This window comes from Myiozetetes cayanensis, unplaced genomic scaffold, assembly GCF_022539395.1.
Source record: "Myiozetetes cayanensis isolate MyiCay16 unplaced genomic scaffold, myiCay2020 scf24, whole genome shotgun sequence".
Lineage (NCBI taxonomy): Eukaryota > Metazoa > Chordata > Aves > Passeriformes > Tyrannidae > Myiozetetes > Myiozetetes cayanensis.
The window spans coordinates 10,661,180-10,685,219 of NW_026087456.1; the positions used below are offsets into that span (position 1 = coordinate 10,661,180).

Genomic DNA, 24,040 nt, shown 5'->3' on the forward strand with positions numbered 1-24,040 from the left:
ACACGAAACAGCCTAGGATGTAGCTGTGTTTTTAAAATAAACTTTCCAGACCGGTGCTATGCAGTTTTTCGTGCCTGTAGGCTTTTTCCTTTCCCTGCACGGTCAGTTCTGTTGAAAAATATTACATTCCTGTAAAAGAAGACTCTCCCTTCCTGATAATAGAACATGTGGCGTGACCTGTGGGAGTAAAGACCCCCTCAGAACACAGGTAATAGTGGGTCATTATTCAGATACTTGCATCTATAACCTTCATCAGTTACAGGGAGAGCTGTTGGAAATGGGAAGGGAACCTTTGCTTTAAAAAGAGGAGGATATTTCAATTCACGTGGTCACTGTGGACATTAGACAAGTAACATGTGATTTAAGGCCATCCTGAGCCTGACCTGGAGGGGAGAGTCGGAGTGCCAGGGAATGGGAAAGGTTTGTTGTGCACAGTGATGATGGTGCACAGATGCTGGCTCATGATTTAAAAAAAACCCTCAGAGCATCCCTGTTTGCCACCTGCATCTGGGCAGATACCTTTGATCCTGGGCCCTCATCTTCCTCAGGGCAGGCTGATTGTTGCCGTGATCTCAATTTTAGATCTGTCTCCTGCACCTGACTAAGCAGACTAACTAAGCATTTTGTTAACCACTGGGAGAATATATTTGCTGTTCTTCCCCCATGACAAAGAGGCCTCTCATCTCTGCCACTTATACAGCTTATGAACCACAGATCATAGTTTTGCTGTCAGCCCTGGGTGTACTTTTTTATAAGTTATAAACACTCCAGCAAAGTGCTGTTAATATAAAAACTGTATTCTCTGCTTCCCTTGTTACCTGTGAACAGGGTATTTTGTGGAACTGGGGCTTCTCAAGTCCCATCCTGTTGCTCTGCACCAAAAAACACCTCCATACATAAAATTTACTGTAAAAAAAAAAAGAAAAGGTCAGTTTTCTTTCTGCTCATTCCTGGCTAAAGCCTTGGCAGGGTGTCACGAGGTCCCTGTCCCAGTGCCACCAGCCAGCCAAGGTAAGCAGCGCACATGTGAAGACAACAGTGAGGACTATTCAAGAGAAACTGGATTGCTTTCCCTCCTGGGTCATCCTAGGTCTGGGTCAGGGTTTTCTTCCAATAAAATCAAATTAAACAGGATTAAAAAAAGAGGCCAATCTGTTTTAAAATAGCCAGCCTTAGAGGTCTGTCTGGTGTTTTGCTGAAAATCCCTTTCTTTGGTGGCTCTTTTGTTTCTTCACTTCTCTTGGCACTTGTGAGCGCTGGATTTCCTGTGTTAGTTCATTAAAGGCTTTAAAAAATAGAAGATATGGGGTCTTTGAAAAGGAGTCAAGAATGAGGGCAGCTTTCTGCTTTGGATAGGGAATGAGCCTTCAGCTGTTCTTGTTGCATTCCATAAGGAATCTAGGATTGGGTGTTGAGGGAGTTGCTTCCAGCATCAGACACCATCTGCAGGGCCCAGACCCGTTGGGAAGTCCTGACAGGAGATCCTGCAGTTGCTGAATGGGAGTTCAGACCTCATTCTTAGACAGCTGGTGGCACATGTTACCTTTAGGCAGGCACCATATGTCAGTAAGGTGGCTTTCTTCCTTAAGTCATCACCCTGCAAGTTGTTTTTCAACAGCTGCTCAAAACTAAAATTAGGCTATTTTTTTAAAGCGTGGTTTGAGTGTTTAAAGCTCTGTGTGCATCCAAGCATCAATTACAGGGACATGAGATGACTTGGGGCACAACCTATCTCTCTCCCTCTCTCTCTCTATATATATAAATATTTGTTTTGAAAGCTGACTGTATATTTATTTAAAAACCTTGCTTATGCTGTTTACAAGATCCAGTGTATATTTGGTGTTTGGCTCTGTTTGCCAAAAGAAACTGTAGAAGGAAATGCCACCTGTCCAGTGTGCCTGTGCCCTGCTCCGTAGGCATTTGGAATAATTCAACTGAAGGTTGTTTGTCTCCCTTTCACAGAAAGGTGCTGGATATCATCTGGATTTGTTCTGGGTGGCCATTCTGATGATTGTCTGCTCCTTCATGGGGCTGCCCTGGTATGTGGCTGCTACCGTCATCTCCATCGCTCACATCGACAGCTTGAAGATGGAGACGGAGACTTCAGCCCCTGGGGAGCAGCCCAAGTTTTTGGGAGTGAGGTATGTCCAACCAGAAGGACCTTAATTACTGTGTTTGCCTGCACAATCCTTTTGTACAAAGAATTTTGTGCTGCTCTCTCCCTGTTTCCAAAGCCAGCTGTGAGATTCAGCAGCGCAGGTCTCTGGCGATTCCCTGGGCAAACCCCAGGTGTGACTCCTCAGAAGTTTATTTGGGCAGATCAGATGCAGTTTTCCAGTGTTAAAGGAGATAAATTTCCTGCAGATTTCTTTATCCATGGAAATTAGGCATTCCTTGGCAAATGTAATGGTCAGACATGCAAACCTGTCGTGCCTAGAGCAGTCAGCTCTACTTAATGGAGCAATTTTTTCTGTGTTTGGTCGCCTTAATTAAGTGGTCTGAAGTGCTTCCGATGGGAGTGCTCCTGGAAATCAAGCTGCTTGTTTAGGCAACTAAATAGAAACTTAATGGCCTGACTTGCAGTGCTCTGAAATATTAGTGGCCAAGGTATTTTTGGAAGTGGGAAGCCCTATGGGCACTGCTGAAGGCACATGTTCAGCACCCTGCAAAGCTGCTGGAGTGCCCTGAGCAGGACTCACAATATGTGACTGATCTCAGGGTGGAGAGCTAATGATTGATTCCCCCTCTAAGTACATCCGTGTGGGGAATTTGGAGTGCTGGTTAATGGTTTGTAATGTTTAACATGCAAACACACCCCTCCTCACTCAGTAGCAGTGCTGTGTTGACCCCAAACAGCATAAAGAAACTGATCTGGGGTTTGAAAACAGAGCTGGGCAGGGCTTCATCAGGATCTGGCCACCTGTGTGATGGTGTAGGCTGAAAAATGTGGCTGCAAAAATGAGGTTTTGGGCTTTATGTTGGTACTCAGAATATAAACCCAAAGCTATAGTCCTCACCCAGTGATGTTGTTTCAGGGAGCAGAGAGTCACTGGAGTCATTGTTTTCATCCTGACCGGAGTGTCTGTCTTCATGGCTCCCATCCTGAAGGTAAGGATGGTTTACAGTTCTTTGGAAGCTTAAATCCAAACCTTTTGGAAGGCAAAATCACCATGGTTGTAGTGTGCTGGAATAGTGACCGAGTTCAGGGCTGGGAGTTTTGTGCGCTGTGATTTTTTTCATTTTAAGATTATTCTTCCATGTTTGCATAAAGTTAAGTTTTAAGTTTCTTTTCTTTTATGATTCCTTTTGTACCTTTACCATGGCTGCATTTTAGGGAAAACATATCATAGACAAAGCTCAAGAGTATGGAAAACATGTTTCTGGAGGAAGTAGTGTAATTAAATGGCATTTCTTCATCCTCCTGAATCTTTTTTTTCCTGTGAGTTTAACCAAGGCTCTGGACAGATGTGCTGCTCATGGATCTAGGTAGCTTGCTGTTTTCCAAGACCAGAAATATGTTGGCATGTAACCACAGAAAAATGCATCCCTAGTGGATCATTAGATTGTAGAAGGGAACTGGAAAACCTGTCTTGTGGAGGACACAGCCTACTCTGGGAACGTTGATGGAAGCGGTGCCAAGCACAGACATGCAGTCCAGGGGGAGATGTCAGCTGCAGGAGTCCTTCTCCATGGATCCCAAGGCCAATGGTAGACACAGAACATGTCAAACCAGTGTCACCATTCCTTGTAACTCCAGGATGGAGCAGATGGATGTCTGCAGGAGAGTTTCTGGAGGAGGCAGAGGAGTTTTTGGAGGGGCTGCGAGGCACAGTGAGATGTAAGCCTGAGGGGAGGAGGCAGGCAGGGAGCAGCAATGCTACCTGTGGAGAGAATGGAGACAGTAGCTTTCCAAAGCCAGTGTGTTTCTCTTCTCCATTTCTAAGGTTGTTTGTACAGCTCGAATTTTGATGTCTTGGTAACAGTTTCCGCCTCTGCACAAACAGGCACTTCCGTGCCCTTAATTTAATGCCTGATTGTGATAATCCTGTTTGTTAGTCCATGTGACCTTTCCCTGCAAGATCCCTCTTCCTCTGTTCCACCGGGGTCTATTATTTCCCCTGTTATTGCTTCAGTCATTAGTTCTTTGCCTGTGCTTCCCCTAAGACAGCGTGTGGGGAAGATCCTCGCAGGAGGACGCCTGAGGATAAATCGGCACGCTCCTGGCCCACGTGCCAGCGGGAAGGACCTGGCAGCATTTCAGGACCTTTAGCAAATTCCAGTGGCAGGGTCCTGCTGGAGGGAGCTGCTCTGTTAAATGCATTGCAGAACATTTCAGTCTTCTCCTGCCAGCGGCGAGTTGAACGCTGACAATCCCAAATTCAATAAACCAGGCAATGCATGGAATAATCCCAGCTTTGTTTTCGGGGGGTTTTGTGGTGATTGTGCTGGTTTTGGATGTCGCTGGTGTTTCTGCTCAGCTGTGGCAGATCTCCACAGAAACATCCTCGGCCCTGCTGAGAGAGTGACAGGCACTTTCCTATAAATACGGCTTTAATCCCCTTGGCCCACAGCAGGTTGGGTCGCGGCGCTGAAGCCAGCAGCCCCATCGCTAGGGAATACTTTGCCAAGAGAAAGTCTTCCAAAATGACAGCACCGCTTGCTGCTCTGCAGGATAATGTACTGAGATTTCACCTCGGGATGATCTACGGGATTAATCATCGTGGAATGGAGAAATAATATTTGGGCATTTTTCTTATTTAAAAAAAAACCCCACAGAAATAAATAAAAGGGGAGGAGAGCAGTGAAAATGAGCTAGAAAGCTGAACTCTGATTGCTGGAGATGTTGTCTTGTCTTGTCTCATCCCTCAGATCCAGTGAGGGCTCTGAATCCTGTGGTCACCCACAGCTTTGTGAACCATGCACTGGGTCCCCACCCCACCCACAGTGGTGATGGCAGACCCCCACTGTGGAGAAATCATTTCCCTTTTAGTGGGAATTACCAGCATGGCTCATCAGAGGAAGGAAATAAATCCAAGGAAAGGATGAGTTAGTAATCAAGAAGTGTGCAGGAGGTGATAGGGAATGAGACTCGGGAAGGAAGGAAAAATGTAGGCAGGAAAACTTTGAATGGCACGTGGCCGGGTGACTTTGATGCTCATGTGCCCCCAGGGAAATGCTTGCAGGAAACGATGAATAAGGTGGTGGGGAATACGCTAAAATACTGGATAGCTGCCCTGTTATTTACCTCTTTAATGAGCTCCGTGCAGAGGTTGGAAGGGGAGTGTTCCCAGCACAGGAGTTCTGGGAACAGCGCGCACCGTGGCTGTGCTGCGGCTGCCGTTCAGTGGCAGCCACCCGGCACTGCATGAGGGCAGTGCCTCGGAGCTCGTTCCATCCCCCTTGGGCTCCAGTAAATCCCACAAAGGCCGTTATTCAGCTCCTGCCTGTGGTTTGTTCCAAGCACCCCCGTTCCCATCACACCAGGCTGGCTGCCCAGTTCTGTTGTGGGGGACAGAGCCCCCCCCGTTCTGGGGAGTGTGTGTGGTGTTCCTCACTCCTCCGGGAAGGTGTGCCCGATGGAGGAGTGGGCGGCACTGAGCACTCGGGGGAGCAGAAAGTGATGTTTTACAAGGATGGATCCTGGCAGTGAAGAAGGGAACTCGCAGTCCTGTATTTGGGATTAGTTAGGGATTAATGTGTGTAAGAGATGGAGCGGGCAGAGTTTGGGTTGGCATGACTGTCGTCACTGAGGTGGGACTCCGGAGAAGAGCCTTTCTGCATGGATTTGCATGGCTTACTGAGCCGGATGTGGGATCACAGGATTGTTTCAGTTGGAAGCCCTCTAAGATTACCCAGTCCAACCAGCACTGCCAAGCCCACCATTAAACCATGTTCCCAGGTGCCACACCTACACAGCTTTCAAATTCCTCCAGGAATGCTGACTCCACCACTGCCCTGGACACTCTGTGCCAGGGCTTCACAACCCTTTCCATGAAGAGGTTTTTCCTAATATCCAATCTAAATCTCCCCTGGCATGACATTTCCTCTTGTCCTGTCACTTGTTACCTGGGAAAACAGGATATACCACAAACCACAGGATCACTCTGCCTTTTCTCCTTCTCTGCCTTCTGCTTCCAGTCTCACCACAAAGCCAGAGGTGAAAGGCAGTTTGCAGCTCACTGGAACGTGTTTCCCCACCTCTTCCTTAATTCACTGACTGACTGCCGTCATTCCCTGTGGTTCTTGGCGAGACATCCAAGTCCTGCCCAGCTGGGGGGGTGTGATTGCACAAATGTCCTTGTGTCTTTCGGAACCCAGCAGAAGGATCTATTATTATTTATTTGGCTTTGTTTTGCGTTATTATTTATATGGCTTTATTCCTCCGCGTTGTCCACTCACAGATGCAGTTTGAGTTGAGCACAGGCTGGGACTGACATCCCACCACGTGTTGACAGCTCACTGTGTACAGGGAGGGTTGTTCACCTGGTTTCTCCTGCTCTTCCTCCCACAGTTCATTCCCATGCCTGTGCTCTATGGTGTCTTCCTCTACATGGGTGTCGCGTCCCTCAACGGCGTGCAGGTGAGTCCCTCCAGCATCACGGAGAAGGTGGCAGTCCTTAAGCAGCACAGGGGCTCTCCCACAGCCCTCCAGCTTTTCCCTGTCTCTTTACCGCCTCATCTTCCTTCCCAAGAAACCCAGGGAGGGTGGCAGCTGTCACAACCATTGCACAGCCTGGTTGTCCTGAGGTGGAGACCAAGGGAGAGTGGCCAAGTCCAGGCACTGTCTGTGCCAGGGGGTGCTTTGTGAAGACTCAGGTCCATCCAGGAGCATCCTGGTCCAGTGGAAGGTGTCCCTGTCCGTGGCAGGAATATTGGAACAAGATGGTCCTTAAGATCCCTTCCAACCCAAACCATTCCAGGATTCCACAGGCTTCCTCCCCAGCTCGGGCTCGCTCCCAGGGTGGTTTGGGTCCTCTGCCACAGACTGCAAGCAAACAAGGAGGATGATTTATGGCAGTGGGGTTATTCTGCAATGCTAACGAGCGGGAACATTGTTCTCTTGGGAGGGGAAGCCAGGCCCCTCTCTTTGTCGTTGAGGAAATCTTATGTAAGGAGCCATTCTCATGCCCAGCGCCTGTAGCTGGCCCAAGGAGGCTGGAAGTGGTTTTGTTGCTTTCTGGCACCCTGTTAAATATGGCCTTTCTTTTATTGCTGGGTTGTGCCCTAAGGGTAAGTGACTGCCTGTTCTGTGCACTCCAGGAGAATTCCCTTGAGGGTTCTGCAAAACAGCCCTGGGTTCCATTCACTGGTGCAGGATCCGTCTGGTCCTGGCAGTGGGCAGTGAGCCTGCCTTGGGCAGGGGACAACAGGGGGATTGTCCTGTTGGCCCCGGGGCTGGCTCTCCCGGAGGGAATTTCCCCTGCTCCTGGCCCAGGTGGTGGGGGACTGGGCAGATCGTTTTCCCCCAGCCAAGGGTGTTTTTCACTGCATAAGAAATCCCCATTTTGGTTTAACTCCAAGTCTATCCGGTCCAGCACAGGGCAAAGAGGCACTGCTGGGAAAGCTGCCCATCTTCCTCGCTCTTGGGTGAGGTGCTGCTCTGTTCTCTGGCAGTGTGGTGTCTGCCCTCGCCTCTGCTGACCTCTGCTCCTGACTTATTTGGGGAAAAGAAAAGCACTGTTCCTAAGTGCTGAATGTCTTTCCTTGGCAGGACCAGGGCAGGGGAGGGCAGCAGAAGTGCCCCAGAGTGTGATGCTGACCCTGCTTTGGGCATTCACCTTGTTTTCTCTCTTTCTTTGTGCATCCTACGTTTCATTTCACTGTCCCGTTCTTTCCTTTTGCAGTTCATGGATCGTCTAAAGCTGCTCTTGATGCCTCTAAAACACCAGCCTGATTTTATCTACCTGCGCCACGTCCCACTGCGCAGGGTCCACCTCTTCACCTTCCTGCAGGTGGTGTGCCTGGCCCTCCTCTGGATCCTCAAATCCACTGTGGCTGCTATCATATTCCCTGTCATGGTAGGTGATGCTCTCCATCACATCTCTGCCTCCCTCCCTTCTCCCTCACATCCCTCCCTTTCACAGCCTGCACCTTCCGCAGTCATTCCCTCCCATAAATGGGTAAACCCAACCTCTCTCCCTGCCAAATCCCTTGCTCGGGGCTCTGCTCATGGGACTGGTGTAGCACTGCACGGGGTCAGTGTGGCCGTGCCTGCCTTTACATAAATCCTCTGGAGGAAAATGAGCCTGGAGAGTTAATTTTTTCCCAGAAAGGTGTAGTTAGTGTTGACCGTTCCTGGCTGCCAAGGTTAGATTTGCAGTGGTTTCTCCTTGAGCTGCATGAACCAAGGAGAGGAGCAGTTTTCCTGTTTTAGTCCACACTAATTACCGGATACAAAATGTCTCTCTGGCTTTTAAATAGCACAAATTGACAAAATCAAGAAGGAGACTCAGTGCTAAGAGTAGTGCCAGAGGGAGGGAAAGGATTAGAGGGAAAAAAGGAATGTCTCTTTTCCTTGAATTCGAGTGAAAAGACCCTAATGTTTCACATCAGATGGTGATTATTCAGATCATTACTGGACCTACAGGCATAGGCACCCTCTGGCTTGGAGATAGCTCAGATGCTGCAAAGGCAAAGCTTTATGAAACTCCCAAATGAATTTGGTACCCCCAGGTCACCTGATTTCAAGTATATGGACAAGTAAAATCTCAGTTGTGGGGGCAGGCCCTTGCAGTGCTTATTTAAGGGACAGAAGGAGGGAGGGCAGAACTCATATCAGGGACAAGCTGGTGAAATGAGAAAAGATGATGCAAGTAAAAAAATCTCCAAATGTTCCTTCTGGGACACATGCTCCTGTAAAAGGTGTTGAAAATCAGCAGTTCCCACTTTTCCAGTTCCATCGCTTTTCCATGTCTGTATTGCACTGCTGTTGGTAACTGAATCTAAAATCTCTTTGCCCATAATAGAATCTGAGTGAACCCCAGGCATGCCAGACTTTGTTATAATAGTGTAAATTCAGGGAAGGCACAGCCACAGATCGATGGAGCTGGATCTGATGGCAAAACCTCACTTATCTGCACTCAGTAACCAAATTACTGTAAGCTCCTAATTTGTGAGGATCCAGACAGTAGCCAACTCCCTGTTTATCTGGAGGAAAGGCATTTCAACACAGCAGTAATTCACGGTGGGATGATCACAGGTGTCTGCGTGGCATCTTTCCACTCCCTGAGTAATTCCTCGCGTCTGTAATCGCGTCTTAAGTTACGCAAGTCAAAGCTTGAGATCTTTTCCTGGGAATTGTTTGTGCTGTTGATCACCATTGCTTGGCACAAACTTCTCCTTAAAGGCAGCCTGTTGGGAATGGGTTACAGCTTCCAGCCTGTCCATGCACCCCTTGGCAAAGCCTGTGTGGGATCTGATGGAGGTGTCAGACCCAGTGTCCACATAAACACCCGTTTGAGACACGTCCCTTCCTTTTTTCCCAGTGCCTTCGACTGCAGTCTTGCATAGAACAAGCTTTTCCTCCAGTTCCCCGCAGCCATAATTTGAGTAAACTTTATTCTGCAAACTCTGGGGGCACAGATTGGCCCTTGTCTGATTTCTAAACAGCCCTTGCATCTGGGGAAGTGGTGAGAAATGAAGCCAAGTTTCATTACTCAGGCTGGCCTGCAAACCTGCATCTAAAAGTAAAGGAAAACTCTTATTTTTTGTCTCTTCATTATTTATAATACAGGAGTATTGAGTGATTACAGTACTGTTTTGTGTCCATTGTTTATTCTGATGTGAAGCAGTCACAGCTCAGCCTCTGCAGTTGACAGAGACATCCCAGGTGTTCACCACTTTATCTGCACGTACCTTTGCAGCCAGAATTCACGTGGCTTAGAAGCAGCATTGAGGAGAAAGTGTTCCCAATGAAAGGTAAAATGTGACTGGGAATCCCTCTCTGCCTTTGCAGATCCTGGCCCTGGTAGCAGTCAGAAAAGCCATGGACTACCTCTTCTCCCAGCATGACTTAAGCTTTCTTGACGACGTCATTCCAGAAAAGGACAAGAAGAAGAAAGAGGACGAGAAGAAGAAGAAAAAGAAGAAGGGCAGTGTGGACAGTGACAATGATGATGTAAGGAGCTTTCTGCTCTTATCACACTTCTCCTCCCTAGCTACCTAACCCCGGGCACAGTCCATGCCCCTGCCCAGTGCTCTTTTGGAGCTGACAGCTCAGTCTTTTGCTGCTGCAGCAAATGGGCCCCAAAGAAAACTTCTTTCCTACATTGCCTTCCCTTTTCCAACCTGTGGTGGGTGGTTTGTGCATTGCCAGGAATGAGATCACACTTGCCAAGAGCGTTAGGGACCTACTGGGATGTCATGCCCCTTGCTAGAATGCCTCTCATCACCCTGCCTCCCCCAGCTACCTCCTCCGCCTTTCTCCCCATCGTTGTCTCTTACATTTTAGGAGGAGAATGCTTTTCACCAGCACCTTTGGTCCTTCTGGTTTTTTTTTTCTTTTTTTTTTTTTTTTTTGAATTCTTGTAATGGCTTTTTTTAAAAGCACAAAAAAAGATGTGACTGCTTTCTGTTGGTAATACTCATCACCTAAATATTTCCTGAGCATCCGTGCCCTCTGCTGTACACTCTGGTCCTACCTCAGGTTGCAGCCTGTCCTAAAATAGCGAAAAGTCACCTGATTAGACCAGACCCACGTGCCTTTGACTCTTCTGTTTCTCACTGTATATATAAGAAGAAGAAGAAATATAGTCCTGGTGCCTTCAAATATTATCCTGCTCAGGCCTAACTCAAATCCTTTACATTTATATTGAAGTGCTAAACACACTCCATGGGGAGTCCAAAGCACGACATCACCACTTCTGTTCATGTATCCACCCAGGGTCCATGAAGAAGGGCTTTTCCTGAGATGTAGGGAGAGGGAAGGCCCCCTGAAGCTGGGAAAGAATCTAATTTTGGCACGGCAGGAAAAACAGCAGGGAGGATTGGCTCTTACTTCAGACAGCAAACTCCCCTGTCCCATCATTCCTTCAGTTCCCAGGGCGAGGGTTTCCTTCAGCACCTAAATTTGTGCAAACCAGAATGAGATTAAAAGAGGCCCTGCTGAGTAATCAGCAAAGGTTTGATTCCATCCCCTCCTCTTGACTGGTGTGTAAACAGCAGCTCCAGCCATGGCTTCCCTCTGTCCTGTATGTTTTAAGCTACCTCCTCTCTTTCACAGGCTTTTCCTGAATTCCAGGTACAGTAATTAATCTAGTGGGTAAGAGATTTTATGCAAAATGTTGGTTCTTAACTCTTGTTGGGTTTTTTTCAGCACTTGCTTTCACCAGCTTCCTGAACGTACAGCTCTGGGCATTACTGGTTGGATTACTTTCCTTCTTTCCCTTCCAGAAATATCCACCCACAGGGTTAATCCTGTGGGATTTGGGGGGCAAGACACGGGTCTGAGTTCAGCCAAAGGAACTGCTGGGCGTTGCTGATGCTTTATTTGAGTTATGCTTGTCCCTCAGCCTCATGAAAATAGTCCCAAGGAAACATCTTGCTGTTGGAGTATGAAAGAAGGCACTGGATGTCAGTTATGTTAAAAAATAAGTTAAAAATAAGAATAATAATCCAAGGAGAGCAATTCTCTGGCCTCTCTAGTGTTTTCCTGCCCTGACTGGAAAGTCTCCTCCCTCCACCCTGGCACTGTGGGTCTGGTTCTCTTCAGGAACAAAGATGTCCCAGTGTTTCTGGCAAATCACACCTTCCTGCCTTTGCCAAGTTAGGCAATATCAACCTTTCCTGGGCTATGAAAATTTCCCTTTATTTTTAAAAAAGCGGAATAATTCCAAGTACCATCTACTAAGCATGAGCAGGTGGGTGATAGAAGGCAGTGGGATATAAGTCCTGCTGATACCCCAGCTTTTCCCTTTGCCTCTTCCTGACCTGGTTGCTGTTTCTCCTGCCAGGCCAGGGATACTGAATCCTTCCAAGGGTCCTGGAATTGATGAACTAGAGTTGTAACTGAGGCTGGGTTTGACTCAAGTTAAAGAGGGGTTGCTGAGCCAGCCCAGCATAGGGAACCTCTGCCCTTGTAGAGCAACTGGGAACAACCAAGGGGTTTTACAGAAATCCCAGTAGGAGAAAAGGTTTGGATGAGCTTTCCCAGCAGCCAGGGCCCTGCTGTGTCTGCCCACAAATCCGTTTTCCATCTGTATTTCCTGCAGCCGACTCCAAGCAGAATGGGATGGCGTCTTAAAAGCTGGTGGGGTGGGAAAGGGGAAGATTTATGTAATTTGCAATTCCACAAGATTATCCTTTCAGTGTGTGGAGGACGAGGGGAAGTGGGGTGCAGTGGGGAACCAGTGGAATCCACCAGGCAACTAAGCTGGATGATGCTTTTCTCTTTTTCCTTCTTTTCTTTTCCCCGTTCCTGCAGAAACTATGTGGAGGATAATTTTAATGTGTGGGAGATGATAAGAGAGAGAGCAGTGGGAATGTTCTAAGACCTTTTACACATTTCTTTCACAGTCTGACTGCCCCTACTCAGAAAAAGTCCCAAGTATTAAAATACCAATGGACATCATGGAGCAGGAACCTTTCCTAAGTGATAGCAAACCTGCCGACAGTGAGTAGAATTAACCTCTTGCATGCCTGCTTGACTCTGACTTGCACTACAAATATATATATATTTAGAGTGATTTTTTTAAAAAAATCTTTTCTTTTACTTGAGAAGTACTTTTTCTTGTTCTATTATTTTTCCTCTCTCTTTTTTAATTTCCAGGCCTCTGCTTTATGACAGATTTTGCTTTTGTGAGCTTTTTGTTTGTTTTTGGTTTTGTTTTTCCTTTGCTGGTTACAAAATCAATGTTGTTCCTTCTGGTGCCTCCAGCTTAAGTGCTTTTCTCCAGCTCCTGACAGGTCTCCTGGCCACCCACTCTCTCCTCTCCTCTCCTCTCTCCCTCTCCCCCTTGGTGTTAACCTGCTGATGGTGGGATTTATTTTTTTCCTCTGAGCCTGGTGTTCTGGATTTGCAGCGCTGTCCTGTCACTGTTTGTTCCCTTAGGTGCCAAGCAGTTGCAAAAAAAATCAGCACTTAACAGAGTAATTAATTATTTGTGTCATTAAGCTGCCCAGGCAGGGATCAGTTGGTCATTAACGTATTTCCCTTCTTAGGTGATTTGCTTTTGTGCTCTTCTCGTGGTTTTAATTTCTCATGTTAATACCCATAATTGCTGATTGTAATCTTTATTTTCAGTCATTCCCACTTTGCATTTTCCTCTTTTAAGTGAGGAATCACAGCTGACCTTGCCTTTTTTGCCTTTGGGCTGACTTTTTAATATACTAAGGGTGTCATATGCTGTTTTGTTGTGAGATGGGAGGGGAGAAATACAAATTAGAGTAATAAATTACTGCTGCTGCCAGACTGGTAATTCCTGGAAGGAGGACCTAAACCCCTAGATGATAAATCCTTAAATTATCCTTAGGGTTTAAGAGCTGGGAAAGTCTCTCCTTTTGGTGGCCTGGAGAGGCCTTGGGCAACACGGAGCATTTGCTGTGGGTTTTAGATACAGAAACACTTAGAGATTGGGGATTATGAAACAAAAGTAATGGAAAAGAGACGTTTTCCTGGTTATTTAGATATCCTCAGTGTTTTGCTGATGTCAGCAAACCATCCAAAATCAGCCTCAGGCAACCACACATCCTCCTCATTCTGTGAAAACACTCTGATATGCTAAAAGCAAATTGCATCCTAAATATTGTTCCACGGGATTTTAGGATCAGATGCCCTGTTTTCAACAGCTTTATCGCTAAAATAGTTAGGGAAAAGTTAATTCTGCCATGTTGGAATGCCTTTGGAGATGGCATGGGGTAAATCACCCACGAGCCAAACTGTGTTTGCGTATTGGTACATTTTTATAATCAAGTATTTGATTTGTTGTTTTTTAATTAGAAACAATGAAAAAAAAAAATGAACATATCAGGCCATTGGAATAGAAAAAACAGCCAGAATTCAGTACCACTCTGGTGTTGTCCTTGGATGTAGCTGTGCTCTGCGATCCAAAGTATATTCCTGATAATACCACTAACATCAGCTTTTCTCCAGCAAGAGCAGGAGTAGGGCTGTTATTCCCAGAGAACACACTTCCCACAGGGTCAGGGGAGAGAAGCCAGTCCAGGCAACAAGCCACCCTCTTTCTCCCAAGGAATGTGGGTGTGACAGTGGGAGCACAGGGTAACTGAGAGGGGTAGATTCAAGGTAAGTGTCCAACCCTAAAAGTGTCCAACTCCTGGAAAACTGGGCCTGTTGGCACCTCAAGGGTTTTTATCTTGGGGAAGAGAGAGAGAAACAGAGAGGAGTGGAGTGAATCCATCTGACAGGCAGCAGGAAAAGAGCACTGCCAATGGATGAGGGTTGGAGAAACTGAGGCAGAGCTGGAGGAGCCATCAGTTCTTCATCAATGACAGCCCAGGCTTTCTTCCCCCCCTCAGGAGAAAAATCACCAACATTCCTTGAACGCCACACGTCGTGCTGATACAATTCCTTTCCTTCAATCACACGCCATGCCAAGGTAAGCACCTGGAAAATGCGCTTTGGAATCATCCCAGAAAAGTATCTTTGCTCCCCCTCAGCACTCCTGAAGTTTGCTATAGGGAATTCTTGAACAAAACACTTGGAGAACGTTCCCTACCTTGGATTGTAGGATTCTGAAGTGATTATGAACAAGTTGATTCCATAATTATTCCAGCCTTCTCAGTGCTTGGGATAGGAAGTGGAGAACCTGTGGGAGACGTGAAGGCTCCACTGGCCTTGGATAGACCCTGGCAGCAGCCCTGAGGACTGGTTTGGGAGGCAGACCAGGAGAAAGACAGAAAGATTCCTCCTGGAAGGAGTCAAGAGAGGCAGTGCTAAAGGAAAATAATCCATTTTCTCATATTTGTGGTGGAAAATAGAGTAAATAGTAAATTACAGCAAGGAGTTAAGTAACAGTTCCCCAGAGTTCAGTCCCTTGGGGCCACATGGGACTTCCCAGCACCAGGACCAAGGCAAGGATAGTCCTCTGAAATGTCAAAGACGTGTCTGTGCTTCCAGATGTTAGAGAGAGTCCGAAATTCAACCCAGTGGTGATATCTGGATTATTTCAGTGGCAGTTCAGGAGTGTTGCCACAGCACAGGGTGAAGTACCAAGATGCCTCATCCCCAGAAGTGGTCAAGGCCAGGTTGGACAGGGCTTGGAGCAACCTGGTCTGATGGAAGGTGCCCCTGCCCATAGCAGGCAGGCACTTGGAACTGGATGATCTTTAAGGTCCCTTCCAACCCAAACCATCCTGGGAGTCTGTGAGGCACAAAGTGCTGAATTCACTTTGGAGCTCCTCGGTCAGTGAAATGGGTGATTTCATCTCTTGCCTTGGGCATTGTTCAGAGCAACTCACTCAGACTGCCTTACGTGATGTGTGAGGCTTAAATCCAGCTCTGTATTCCCAAAGCCCAGACTTTGTCCCACGCTGACCTTGTCTTCCTTCTTCTTCGCAGCCCTCCACGAACTCCAGTAAAAGTTGTGCCTCAAATTAGAATAGAACTTGAGCCTGAAGACAATGGTTATTTCTGGAGGAGCAAGGGAACAGAAACTACTTTGTAATTTGTCTGTCTGTCCAATCTTCTATGGAATTTATTTTGTCACTAGCCAAATATTAAAAAGCTCCCTGCTCCCCGCTGGCAAAGGTAAATGAGCCACCTCGCTGCCCCTCTGCCCGTGCCCCTCCCCGGTCCCTCCGGGCCCCCCCGCGCCGACACCAGGACTCGGATTGCCTTCTCCGAAGTGTCTCCCGTTGCAACGAGGGCAGGAGCGTTAAGGATGCCGCGTGGTACCTGTGGGAAGTACCGGAGGCGCCGGTGGTCGCGCGCCCGGTGTTCGTCTGGCAGAACGAAGCTGAGCCTCCAGGCTGATTCCGTGTCTGCTCCCACTGCTCGGGGATGCTGGAACGTGCTGCTAACCCTCACGCGCTCACCTGTAGTTAAAAGGAGAAGGTACTTCACTCCCAGCACAGACAGACCGTTGCCATTGCTGTAGCATGTTTGGAAACGTCCCTTTCCTATGCAATTTTTTTTTTAAAGAAACACTTTAATGGACTTAATCCGTCAGGTACATGGAAGAGTGTTATTTTCCTAGATTATTTTGTTTAAATTATGGGGGCCTAACCTATGACTGCTTTTTTTTTTTTTTTTTTCAATTTTTTTAACCTTTTTTTAATTACTGTAAAGAAAAATGAATTTTTTTCCTGCAGCAGGAAACATATAGTTATGAGTAGTTCTACCTCTTATTTCTAGATGCCAGGCTTTCTGTAAAAAATGTATTGTACCATATATAATGTGATTTTTACAAAAAAACAAACCCACTACACCACAATCTCCAGGACGTGGCACAGGGCTGGATCGGTTCCATTAACACCTTCTGCTCTGAAGCATCTGGGTTTTTTAGGGTTATGCTGGTTTTATGGGTTTTCCTTTTTATGAGTAATCTTCGCTGTGAAGGAGGCGGGATGTAATCCGCATCCTCCTGCATCCCACACCATCGTCTGTGGAATTTACCCTAAATCTTGGCTGCTCAGCTTCTCAGCCCCAGACCCGGCAATGCAGCAGGACCAAGCAGGCCAGACACAGGCATCCCAGGATTTTGGGGTGGAACCAAGTGAGCATCACCTCAGGGGAGGATTTTCTCTCTGCAGTGTGTTCATACTGGTGTGTGCATCTATACATGCCTTTGGGAAACTGGGCTTCACCAGGACATGAGGGAACACACTAAAAGCTTCATCCAAAAAATTAAAATAAGAAGAAAGAATCCCCAAGCTGTCCAGGCAAATTCCCTGATGGAGACAACTCTGCAACAGAGGAAGGTACGTGCTGCCGCTTGGTCCTTGTGAAACCAAAGTTCCTGTTGGTGAAGTTGAGAGGATTTTCTGATGGTGCTGAGACCTTAAATGCCAAATTTTAGCATCTGCTCCCACGCAGGAGCCATCACCTCTGTACATACCCTGCTCACTCTCGAGGGGTCTCCACTTCAGTTTCCATAAAAACTGTGTTGTGTGTCAGAGGAACACAGCTGATACCTGCTCTGCAAAGGCTGGAGAGACGTGGGAGAGGGCTTGAAAAGGAGCAGCTCAATCCAAATTAGGTATTACATAGGAAAAGCCTGGGTGGATGCTTCAGGAAATAGTTGTGGAGACTGACCCAAAGCCCTCTGAGATCAGAGTCGGCTGTCAACAACAACCTTCCCCCCGCAAATCCAAGGTCCCCGCTCCCGGTGGGACCCGTGACGGCCACCAGCCACAGCCAGCTCTGTCCCAGCCCTGGGAACACAGTGGCCACCAGCCTCTGGCCTGCTGATACACCTTTGTATTTGTATTTTTATTTTGAATCAACAGCACTTTCAGCTACTTTTATTATTGTTTTTAATTCTCCTAAGTCTGTATTTGCTTCGGAGGAAAGAATGAAAACTTGGGATGAAATGAAGTGGATCAAAAGGTGGAACAAAAAGGAAAACAGCAGAAAACATTTCAAATATTATTAAAGTGATTTTTTTTTCAGTAATATAAAACATGAAATTCCTTATAACATTATAGTATTTTACAGTTTTATGAACCTTTCTATTGTGACTTTTATGGAATCAAAAGATGAAGATGATGAGATATTTTAGCATTTATATTTTTCAAAATTAAATGTATACTGAAAATAAAGTAACTTTATGCATTTATGGGAGAGTTCATGTCCATTTTTGCTCATTATGTGTCGAGTCTTGTCTGATTGAATTGAGATCCGAGGATCACTGTGGTGATATGGGGGGGTGACTGGCAATTTGGGATGAGGCGTCACCAGCTCGCCTGGATTGCCAAAGAGCAGTATGGAGACAAGCCCAGTGGTCCGAGGGGTCTCACCTCCTTCAGGAAGCAGGCGGTGGGTACAGGGGAGATGCAGCAGCAGGTGGAGACCATGGAGAGGAAGGTCCTGGTGGAGCCCAGGAGCACAGGCAGTGGCGCCTGGCTGTAGCTGCTGGCGTACTCGTACAGATACCTGCGGCAGGGGCGGGATGAGGAGAGCCGGCACACCGGGATCGGGAGCAGGAGATGCGGGATTTAGGGGCGTTGGGGGTGCCCTGGGATGGGAGCCCTCTCCAGCTACCGGGAACGGCGAGTCTGCACTGCAGGGCTTGACCCACAGGGCTGAGGACTGCGGGAGGGACAAGGGGTTATGGCCACACACCACATCCCATGGCATCCGCCCCCGGTTTGGCGTCCATCACCCGCTTTTGGTCAGCCTCACCCCGGCATCGTAGCAGGAGGGGTCGGCGAGGGTGGTCTGGGTTGAGGACGGTCCCGGTCCCGGTCCCGGTCCCGGTCCCGGTCCTGGAGCCAAACCCGCCTCGGTCCTCCGGCACCGGGGCAGGGGCGCGCCCCGGGGCTGCGGTACCGGCCGTGCCCACTGGGGGGCAGCGCTCCCGTGCGCCGTGACAGCCCCGACTCCCCCGTCCCGAGCGGGAGCGTGTCCCGATCCCTGGTGGGATCCCAACCCCGGCCCGAGCGGGACCGTGTCCCGATCCCTGCTGGGGTCCCAGCCCCGACTCCCCCGGCCCGAGCGGGACCGTGTCCCGATCCCTGCTGGGGTCCCAGACCCCGGCCCGAGCGGGACCGTGTCCCGATCCCTGGTGGGGTCCCAGCCCCGGCCCGAGCGGGAGCGTGTCCCGATCCCTGCTGGGGTCCCAGCCCCGACTCCCCCGGCCCGAGCGGGACCGTGTCCCGATCCCTGCTGGGGTCCCAGCCCCGTCCCGAGCGGGAGCGTGTCCCGATCCCTGGTGGGGTCCCAACCCCGACTCCCCCGGCCCGAGCGGGACCGTGTCCCGTTCCCTGGTAGGGTCCCAGCCCCGCTATGACCGCAGCCCGAGCGGGACCGTGTCCCGTTCCCTGGTGGGGTCCCAGCCCCGCTATGACCGCAGCCCGAGACTCGGCTCCAGCGCCCGCCCCGGAGCGGCTCCTCCCGCCCGCGGCGGTCCCGATCCCAGCCGCAATCCCGGCCCGCTCCTTCGGCCGCGGGACCCGCACCCGGCCGGGCGAGAGGCGGCACCGACCGGGACCCGCAGCGGGCACGAACCCCGGGCACGAACCCCCGGATTAATAGTAAGGGGTTTGAAATCCTCAAAAGCTCAGTGATGATAGAACTGTGTTACTACCTTTATCAGCTCATCTCTAATTTCAGCATGTCACAAGAAGCTGTGCAGAAATACCCATCTCAACAAAGATCTCCCAGAGCAGTCCAAATCCAAGTTCAGTTGTGCACAAGCACCACTCCTGCTCACCTCCCTGCTGTGTTTGACAGAGCATTCCTTTGGGGAACGTGCTGGTACCTGCTCACGAGGAAGCTGATCCACAGACTTAGTGCCTGAGGTAAAAAACACTCTCCAGAGTAATCACCCCAACAAATGTATCAGATAGAAACGCGTACTTAGAAATAACCACTGCGATGCCAGCCAAGGTTTCATGTTTTAAACATTCTGTCTCTCCCTCAAGTTCTCCTGGGAATGTAGGCCAGCACTGCACTGCAGAGATGGTGACACTGTTCCCTCCCACATTTTACAGGATAGCAACTCAGCCAAACTGCGCTTGTAACATAGAGACTGCCAGGATAATTTGTATATGTCATTAACAAGTGTGACACTAATGCTAATTCTTCATTAGAAGAAAGGGGACAGGGAGGCTGATGTAACACAGGGAGGGATTCCTGGGCTACCGTGAGGACACTGAACACAACTGGGGTGCTCTGGAAAAGAGCAGGTATTGACCTGACGAGGCCTCAGACGGATGTGTGGCAAGAGGTCGGAGGTGGAGCTGGTACCCGAGTCACTGCCCATTCCCACACAAGTAGTCCCTGGGCTGCAGAGAAGAAGGGGCTCCTGCCTGCTGCTCTCCCTGTCACTGCCCCGTTCCCTGGGAAAGTGCAGCTCTTGTCACTGCAGTGGAAAGGCGGGGAAAAGGCCGGGAGGGAAAGGCAGCCCAGCTCAGGGGTGCCCCTGCCTTCCTTCAGCTGCTGGGAAACGTGGCCGGGGGCCCTCAGAGACACTCGAGCTGAGGAGCTGCACCATTGCCAGAAGGAGTGGGCAGCGACGGGGCGAGGGCAGCTCCTGCGATGCCCAGCGGGAGGAATGAGCTGCGGTGAGCGCGGCCTCGGCTCCGCTGTCCTTATTTCACGGTCTTTGCTGCCATCTCGCGTCCTTTTGCTACGATTGCAGTCCCTGACAGCCTGGACGCGCTCGGGCTTTGTTGTCGCCGGGCAGGCCGCAGAATTTGCAGTGTTGAACCTGTCTCGTCTCGGATGGCTTGTTTCTCAGCCTTGAACGCTGGCTGCTGAGTGGTTCCCTGTCACTTGGAAGCTACGCGTTCTGTCCGTTTGTAAAAGTCACGTTCTTTCCCCACTGCCCCTTCCTTACAAAAGCTACAGCCCTTGTCTAAAGCTTAGCAAAGTCTCAGCAAGGTGAGCCAAAAGGCCAGGTTAGACTCGCCGCTTGGTGTAGCAGAAGCACAGACGTAACTGCGGCCTGAAACAATTCTCTCAGCTGCTTTCTGCAGCACACAACCTTTCACAGCCCCCTTTCAGTCTCTGCCCCCCAAATGCTCCTGCAGTCCCTGACACTGTTGGTTCCACGGTCTGCAGAGAAGCTCCTTTGGCCAGCAGGTAACACGGTTTGGGATCTTGGGGTCTTCTTTGGGCCAGCGGGTTCACAGCTGAGCTGCAGTGTCTGTCATTGTGCCCGGTGATGTATCGGCCAAGCTCGGGAGTCAAATCACACAGGGACACCAGCTGTGGGTGCTGAGGCTGATCTAACTTTATTTTACAAAATGGAGGGGGTTTATATGCAGATAAGGCAGGTTCTGGAAAAAGGGGATAGGTATATATGAACTTGGACAGGGCACTGGATAGGATTTAAGATTGATAATAGAGGGGATACATGCATCTTCAGGTAACTACTAGGTTCTTAATTGGGAAAACTAACTGCCTCTGACTGGACATTGGCCAGTCAGAGAAACCTGCTCTCCCTCAGCAAGAGAGAGAGCTCACAATCCAACAAACAGTCTGTATGTCTGATGCTGTCCGGCCTATATTGCCAGAAGCCATTTCTTTCCACCCTCCAGACTCCTCTTCCTCGTCCAGATTACTCCCAACAAGCAGGCAGTCCCAGAAGGCCCAGCCATGCGTGGCAGAGATTCCCAGAGCTGCCACGTGCCCCGGCTGTCCCTGAGCCTGCTCTGGGCTGGGCACTGAAACGCTGCCGGGGCCTGTCCCTGCTGTGCAGGTCCCTGGGGCTGCGGGACACGCTGTCACACACCACACACGGCCACTGGGCCCTGCCAGCTCCTGCAGCCTGTGCTTCCCGAGTGCCAGGCGTTTTGGGGGCCGCCTGTCTCTGGGGATGGGCAGGGAAACAGATTTCCTGGGACTGGGAGCAACACACGGCCTCAGCAAGGCAAGCAGATGGCCCGGCTTGGGGTCGCCGTGTGCAATTCCACCTCCAGGTTTGCTGACGCAGCAGCAGGTTCTTGTCAGCAGGTTCCCAGTATCCCTGAGCCCCATATCCATCAGCCCAAACGCTGCCCAGCTGCAGCTGTCAGCAGGAGGGTGGATTTCAGCCGCGAGGTGCCCCGTGGCGAGCGGGCAGGAGGCTGCGGTGTCAGCCGGCACGGCCCTCGGGACCCTCCCTGGGCCCGTGGCAGGGAAGGGGCAGGTCCTGCTAACGTGGCCCTGCTCCCCCTTGGGCTGCGGGGCTGGGCCGGGGACAAACATCCAGCTCTCTCAGCACGGGCAATAGCGGAAGGAGGCCCCGTGGGCCCCGCTGGAATTAGAGCAGGTGCCCCCTCCGGGACTGACTGGCGGCCCCTCAGTCCCGGGGCTGAGTTTCCTCTCTCTGGGAAGGGCCGGGATTGTGATGGGTCTCTCCTCTTGCTGATTCCTCTGCAGGCTCCGGAGGGGCACCCAGCCCCTGGCAGGGGCCACGCTGGGCTCGTTTCTGCTGCGCTGCGTGGGAAGCTGTGCCTGTCAGAGCCACGGGGACCTGCCTGGAGCCGTGCAGGGGACAGGGACGATCCCTGATGGAGGTAAAGGAGCCCCTTTGCCTGTGGCTCTGAGCTTCCATCTCAGCTGCTGCAGTGCCCCGTGGGCAGCTGGGCCGGGCTGGAGGGGCACACGTGGTGTGCAGAGCCCCGGCTTTGTCCCATCCCGGTGCAGGCGGCCCCAGTGGGACCTCTCAGCCTGGTGACACGGGCCCTGCCGGGATAAACCCGGCTCCTTGCGGGACCAGGCAGTGCCAGCCCAGCCCCCAGACTGCCCAGTCGCTCCCCATTTCCCAGCTGGGCGCCCTCCCCTCCTTCTCTCCGGCGGGAACAGATCGCTCCCCTGAGTTTTGCTGCCATTCTTTTCACGGAGAGACTTGGATCCTCCAGGAGGAAGGGGTTTCCCAGCTCGGAACTGTTGCCTGCCAGGGCCTCGCTTCCCACATCTCCCGCGTGCCAGGGGTCCTGCCTTCCCCTCTCTCCTGGTGCCCCTTGCAGGTGGCCCTGCCACGCTGCCCCTGACACAGGGACGCCGTCAGACTGGGGACACTGATGTGCTTGGGGACACTGCTGAGGGCTGGGGACACTGCTGAGGGCTGGGGACACTGATGTGCTTGGGGACACTGATGAGGGCTGGGGATCACTGCATGATGTGCTTGGGGACACTGATATGTTTGGGGACACTGATGAGGGCTGGGATCACTGATGTGCCTGGGGACACTGCTGAGGGCTGGGATCACTGATGTGTTTGGGGACACTGCTGAGAGCAGGGATCACTGATGTGCCTGGAGCGCAGGGAAGGGGTAACGCTCCGCTATTACTTTGTTGTGCGCCGGCCAATGAGATTTGTTTTCCCCTGCAGCCCGTGTTTACTTTGGTGTGGGTGGGCCGGGCTGTGTTTCTGTGTCAGTGCCAGCTCCAGCACAGCTGTGGCTGCTGCAGTGCCGGGGCGGGGCCGGTGAGGAGGTGCCGGTGCCGGTAACGAGCAGCAGGTGCGGGGCGGGCGGGGCCCGGAACGAGCAGCAGGTGCCGGGCGGGCCGGGGCGGGGCCGGGGCGGGCCGGGGCCAGAAAAGCCTCGGCCGTGGCGGGGCCGCTCCTTCTCAGGTCTGGGCTTCTTTGTGGGGTCTCCGCTCCACGCGGGGGCAGCGGCGGCGGAGCCCGGAGCAGGTGAGGGGCCGCGGGGCCGGGAGCCCTGCCGGGCTTGGGGCCGGAGCCTCCGGGGCGCACAGAGGCGGCCCCGGGCCGAGGCTGTGCCGGGACGGGTCGGGCAGCGGCGGCGGCGGGGCCGAGTGCCGGGAGCCGCTCGGGCTGGGCAGGGACGGGCAGCGGCTGCCGCGGCCGCCGGGGCTTGCCCCGGGCGGGGTCTGGGGGCTCCGAGGGGCTTTCTCTCGGGGAGCGGGCGGGAGGTTCCCGTGGGGGGTTCGGGGCTCGCTGCGGCCGGAGGGCTTCGGGGGCGGCGGGGCACGTTGGGCTGGACACGGGCGTGGTGCTCCGTGCCCGGCCGGGCTGTTCCCGGGCAGGGCTCCCTGGGGGCTGCGGCTCTTTGTGTGTGTGCAGGTGCAATAAACGTGAATAAAGTGCTCCCCCCCATCTGCCGGCGCGGCCCCACAGAGACACGGGACGGGCCCCTCCTGCACGGAGGGCCCTCCAGCACAGTTCCCAAGCACTTCCCGCCGACTGGACCCGGGCCCTGGGTGGGGGGTGGGCAGCGCTCCCTCCCAGCCCCCCAGCATCACATCACATCACACGCGGGGTCCCGGGCAGGGGTGCAGTGCGGGGTTGAACTCCAAGTGCTGTGTTTTGGGTGCTTGGAAACGTTGTGAACTGGGGTGGGTTTGGAGCCCAGAAAGGGACTCAGTGCTGCATTTTCCACGGTTGAAAATGGAGACCAAGTCCTGTGTTTTGGGGCCTGAAAGTGGAAGCTAAGTCTTGTGTTTTCATGTTTTGAGAACAGAGACTGAG

The 24,040-nt window shown here is 51.2% G+C and overlaps 1 protein-coding gene across 4 annotated transcripts in view; it reads left to right on the top strand.

Moving 5' to 3' along the window:
* Positions 1–17,735, top strand: part of SLC4A4 (solute carrier family 4 member 4) — a 139,993-nt gene extending 122,258 nt beyond the window's left edge. For all 4 annotated transcript variants that reach the window (XM_050320454.1, XM_050320457.1, XM_050320455.1 and 1 more), the window contains 8 exons: positions 1,963–2,141; positions 3,036–3,108; positions 6,512–6,580; positions 7,845–8,018; positions 9,956–10,117; positions 12,514–12,610; positions 14,476–14,555; positions 15,518–17,735. In XM_050320454.1, coding sequence (XP_050176411.1) covers positions 1,963–2,141; positions 3,036–3,108; positions 6,512–6,580; positions 7,845–8,018; positions 9,956–10,117; positions 12,514–12,610; positions 14,476–14,519 — 798 coding nt within the window. In that variant the 3' untranslated portion in view covers positions 14,520–14,555; positions 15,518–17,735. The remainder of the gene's footprint in view (positions 1–1,962; positions 2,142–3,035; positions 3,109–6,511; positions 6,581–7,844; positions 8,019–9,955; positions 10,118–12,513; positions 12,611–14,475; positions 14,556–15,517) is intronic.
* The last annotated feature ends 6,305 nt before the right edge of the window (positions 17,736–24,040 follow it).